Source organism: Scylla paramamosain, chromosome 46 (assembly GCF_035594125.1).
Source record: "Scylla paramamosain isolate STU-SP2022 chromosome 46, ASM3559412v1, whole genome shotgun sequence".
NCBI classification, from domain to species: Eukaryota; Metazoa; Arthropoda; class Malacostraca; order Decapoda; family Portunidae; genus Scylla; species Scylla paramamosain.
In genome coordinates, this window is record NC_087196.1 from 4,063,358 (window position 1) to 4,068,357 (window position 5,000).

The 5,000-nt window shown below is 47.4% G+C and overlaps 1 protein-coding gene across 17 annotated transcripts in view; it reads left to right on the forward strand.

Moving 5' to 3' along the window:
• Positions 1 to 5,000, forward strand: part of LOC135094662 (transcription factor collier-like) — a 194,008-nt gene that overhangs the window by 181,833 nt on the left and 7,175 nt on the right. For 13 of the 17 annotated variants that reach the window (XR_010263903.1, XM_063994954.1, XM_063994955.1 and 10 more), the window contains one exon: positions 759 to 891. Coding sequence is in view for 15 of the 17 variants with exons in the window: in XM_063994954.1 (XP_063851024.1) it covers positions 759 to 891 (133 nt within the window). In the remaining 2 variants the exon portion in view is untranslated. The remainder of the gene's footprint in view (positions 1 to 758; positions 892 to 5,000) is intronic. The other 4 variants (XR_010263904.1, XM_063994947.1, XM_063994953.1 and 1 more) reach the window with 1 other exon arrangement.

Genomic DNA, 5,000 nt, shown 5'->3' on the forward strand with positions numbered 1-5,000 from the left:
GATTACAAAATCCTGCTTCGATTTTGTTTCTGCCCCCGACCGATTTGGAGCAAGGATTATGAGGCGTGTGTGCCGGATTTGCCTCCCTCCCTCCCTCCCCCCACCCTCCCTCCCTCCCTCCCTCCCTCCCTCCTTCCCTTCCCTTCAGCTCTCATCTCCCATCTTTTCTCACTCATCCCTCTTTTTTCTCTCCCTCCCTCCCCTTTCCTCTCTTCTTTCCCTCCCTTTCCTCCATCTATCTCTTCCCTCCCTTCGCTCCCTCTGTCTCCCTTTTCTCCCTTCCATCTCTTTCCTCATCTCTCACTCGTCCCCTTCTTTCTCGTATTCCTCCCATTTCGCTCTCCTTTTCCTCCCTCCATCCCTTCCTCCCCTCCATCTATCATCCCTCACCTCTCCCTCTTCCTTTTCTCTCTTCTCTCTCCTCACTTCCTCCTTTTTCCTCCCTTTTTCCCTCCCTGCATCCCTCATCCCTCCATCTTCCCTCTCCCTCCCTCCCTCCCTCCCTCCCTTACCATGTGTCCCTTGCCCCTGAGAACACATTTGCCAGACGGAGGAAAGACAGACAGACAGACAGACAACACACAGGAAATGTACAATAATAACATCCTATTTCATATTGTTTCACCTTTTTTAGACGGCGAAACTCTTAAAACTTACACTCGAATCACAAAAAAAACACCTTTGAAAATCCCAGTAAAGCTAAAATCAGACTCCCATACACCCGTCACTAACACTTTCTCTCCCTCCTCTTGCTACAGGTGGTGATCTCGCAGCAGGTGGACGTGGCGGGGCCGCTGCTTGCCGTGTCAGACAACATGTTCGTGCACAACAACTCGAAGCACGGCAGGCGGGCCAAGCGTCTCGACCCCACCGAGGGAATGTTTGGTGAGTGTACGTTACTTATGTTGTTGGTAGAGAGGATGGTTGCTGTGTTGGGGTAACATTGTATTACTTACCATGTTCTACTGGTCACTGTGGTTTCTTATGATTGGACTTGATAACAACGAAAGAAAACGTGAATATATTACTTCATGTGCACTACAACTTGCATCACCAATAGGGAAAACCACAAGAAAACTATTGATTCTACTGGTAATGCTGCAAGAGTACAGAATGTTGAGATGTTGCAGAGACACAGCTTGAGAGGAGCGAGTGAAGAAGCTGAAGGTTCACTGTTGTAAGAGAATGTGGCAATATTGTTGTGATTCGAGTGTCATCTTGTGATTGAAATTTGATAGGGGCGAGTGAAACACTGAATTATTAGTGTGAAAACAATTACTTTGACTTAAGAAGGTGAAGGTTCGCTACTGTAAGTGAATATGTTGGTTTGTGCGTGAAGTCTGATAGGTAAGAGAGGAATGTTGAACTAGTACTAACGAAGACAACAAAAACAACGACTGCCAATGATAGTGATGTACGATTAATATCACAAGTGACGTGAATCTTCTCATATGATTGAATTTTGATAGGAACGAATGAAAAATTGCATTACTCAAATACAAAACAACAAAAAACACCTACTTTTACTGACAACGAAGCAGAAACACTATTATACCTGAATGTAAACATGTTATTTCTGAAAGGCCTGACAGAAAAGTGAAAAAATGTATTACCAACATAGAAAGCAACAAGAAACACCTGCTTTTACTGATAATGAAGCAGGAACACCACAGTGAAGCACATGTACAGGTGTGGTGGTAACTGTAACGTGCTCTGGTGACGCAAGGGTTGTAGGAGCGAGAAAAGGCACAAGGAATATATTACTACCACTGTTACTTGCATTACCATCAACGACTACAACTGCTATTAAGGACTGTGCAGGTGTTACTACTAATATAATTGAATGTACAGGTGTTGGTGTGGTAACTATCTCAATTTATCTATCTATCTATCTATCTATCTATCTGTCTGTCCATCTACTTATCTATCTCGCGTCTCAGCCTTCAAAATATCAGCTAACTAACTTTAATGCTGATCCTGCACGCCTCCTCCTCCTCCTCCTCCTCCTCCTCCTCCTCCTCCTCCTCCTCCTCCTCCTCCTTCTCCTCCTCCTCCTCCTCTTGTATAATAGAAAAAAATAAGCCACGCTGCGTATAACTATAAAGAAAAGGGTAGGCCGAGAGAGAGAGAGAGAGAGAGAGAGAGAGAGAGAGAGAGTCATATTACCATAGAGTCATACTATCAGAGAGAGAGAGAGAGAGAGAGAGAGAGAGAGAGAGAGAGAGAGAGAGAGAGAGAGAGAGAGAGAGAGTAGGGACCACCGAAAGGAAAAAAAGAAAAAAATAGCAATTCTTTCTCATTTGTAAGTTGGTTTAAGACAATCCCCACAGGAGCCATTCCTCGTCGCTGATTGGTTTATTCTCCCAGTGGGAAGGAAACTCGCTCGCTGATTGGCGCACAGCTTCTCCTCCTTCACTGAACGTTAGAATGGCAATTGGGATTCTTGGGTGAGAGAGAGAGAGAGAGAGAGAGAGAGAGAGAGAGAGAGAGAGAGAGAGAGAGAGAGAGAGAGAGAGGGGGGTGAGGGAGAGTGTATCAGAAATTTCTATGTACGGTGATGTGAGAGAGAGAGAGAGAGAGAGAGAGAGAGAGAGAGAGAGAGAGAGAGAGAGAGAGAGAGAGAGAGAGACTATAGCCTTTCTCACTCCTCTCCCTCAATACTCATTTCTTATTTCTCTCTCTCTCTCTCTCTCTCTCTCTCTCTCTCTCTCTCTCTCTCTCTCTCTCTCTCTCTCTCTCTCTCTCATTGGAAAATCATAAGGTAGCGGTGACGATAATTTTTGTTTGCTTGTATGTTTGTCTACCTCGTGCTAATTACTATGGTGGAGGAGGAGGGGGAGGAGGAGGGGGAGGAGAAGGAGGAGGAGGAAGGAAGGAAGGAAGGAAGAATAGGTGGGGGTGGTTTTTAAATCTATGAGAGAGAGAGAGAGAGAGAGAGAGAGAGAGAGAGAGAGAGAGAGAGAGAGAGAGTGAGAGAGATTATATACTGATCACCTGCAGAATAATGTGTGTGTGTGTGTGTGTGTGTGTGTGTGTGTGTGTGTGTGTGTGTGTGTGTGTGTGTGTGTGTGTGTGTGTGTGTGTGTGTGTACGTGCTCGCTCCCTTGCTCAGACTGTCCCAAACACAGACACACACACACACACACACACACACACACACACACACACACACACACACACACACACACACACACACACACACACACACACACAGGCTTAGTGTCTGGGTCCGTGTGTCTGTGCGTGTGTTTGTATGTGTGCGTGCGTGCGTGCGTGTGTTATTCTTCCTTACCCCACCACCCTAAAAGAAAAAAGCGCACAAACAAACAAACAACGAAAAGAGAAAGGTGGACACGAAAAAAGCAAAAAAAAACAAGAAAACAGAAAAAAAGCAAGAAAACAGAAAAAAATACACTGCGATCAACACACACACACACACACACACACACACACACACACACACACACACACACACACACACACAGACGCGTTATTAAAGTAGCCGCCACAAGTTGGGAAACACGTGTTATTTCCCTCGTGTGGAATAAAGCTTCCTTATTGGATTCTGACCGCCACACGATCACCCCCTTCCTCCCCCCTCCCCCTGTGTGTGTGTGTGTGTGTGTGTGTGTGTGTGTGTGTGTGTGTGTGTGTGTGTGTGTGTGTGTGTGTGTGTGTGTGTGTGTGTGTGTGTGTGTGTGTGTGTGTGTGTGTGTGTGTGTGTGTGTCACTTTGTTATTTTCCTCTCTCTCTCTCTCTCTCTCTCTCTCTCTCTCTCTCTCTCTCTCTCTCTCTCTCTCTCTCTCTCTCTCTCCTCGTTTTCGGATATACTTTCATCATCTTTATCTTGATTAAGTATATTCCCCCTTTTAAGCCTTTCCTTCCCTTCCTCCTCCTCCTCCTCCTCCTCCTCCTCCTCCTCCTCCTCCTCCTCCTCCTCGTGGATTGGTGTTGTCAGAACCTTCCTCCCGCGTGAAATATTTAAGCTCCTCTCTGTCCCTACACCGTGAGAGAGAGAGAGAGAGAGAGAGAGAGAGAGAGAGAGAGAGAGAGAGAGAGAGAGAGTAGTAGTAAGGGATGACATGTTGAAAGAGAGGCAGGTTAGCTGGATAGGGAAGGTAGGTGGTGGTGGTGGTGGTGGTGGTGGTGGTATGCAGGCAGGGAGAGAGGCAGGGCATGGTGTGGGAGAGACAGTGAGGCAGGGAGAGAGGAGAGAATTAGTGATATTGGCCTGTGTTTGGTGATTTTACGTCTCTTAGGGCCTTAGGGACACTGTAGCAGGGGCGGGAACGACTTGTAACACTGGTGAATGCATAGGAATAATTTGAGTACCCTTAGAATAAACGAGGAGTCATAACTACTGTGATTGGTGCCTTTAGGGATCTTAGGGACGCTTAGGCAGGGGTAGGGACGGCTAGGGACGATCAGGGACACGGGAGAATGCATAGGGACTTCTTAGGTATCCCTGGAGTGAATATAGGTCCTTACGAGTCATAACTACCCTGATTGGTGGCTTTAGGGGTCTTAGGGGTCTTTGGGACGTCATAGGAGACTGCCAAGTGGTGAGCGGTCCCTTTCCTGGCGGCGTGGCAGGGGTGCTGGCCGCCTGGTGTTGGTGGCAGGGGCGGCGGTGGCTGGACGGTCAAATTAATGGCTGGTATTACGAGCGGAACGTGGCCCGCCTCGAGAAATGTGCGGGTTTCTTCCTCTTCACCATTTTACCTCGTCCCTCTCAACCTCCCTCCTTCCCTCCCTCCCTCCCTCCGCGTAGTTTTATACCAGTGTCTGTACCAGTGTCTGTACCAATGCTTATACCACACCAGTGCCTGCTTATACCACTGTCCGACTCGAAAAATGTGCGGGTTTCTTCCTCTTCACCATTTTACATACCTCGTCCCTCTCAGTCTCCCTGCGTTCCTCCATGCAGCCCTGTTTGAGCGCCAGTGTCGTGCCAGTGTTTATAGCAGTGTGTGTGCAGTGCCTGGACACCGTGCCTGCGT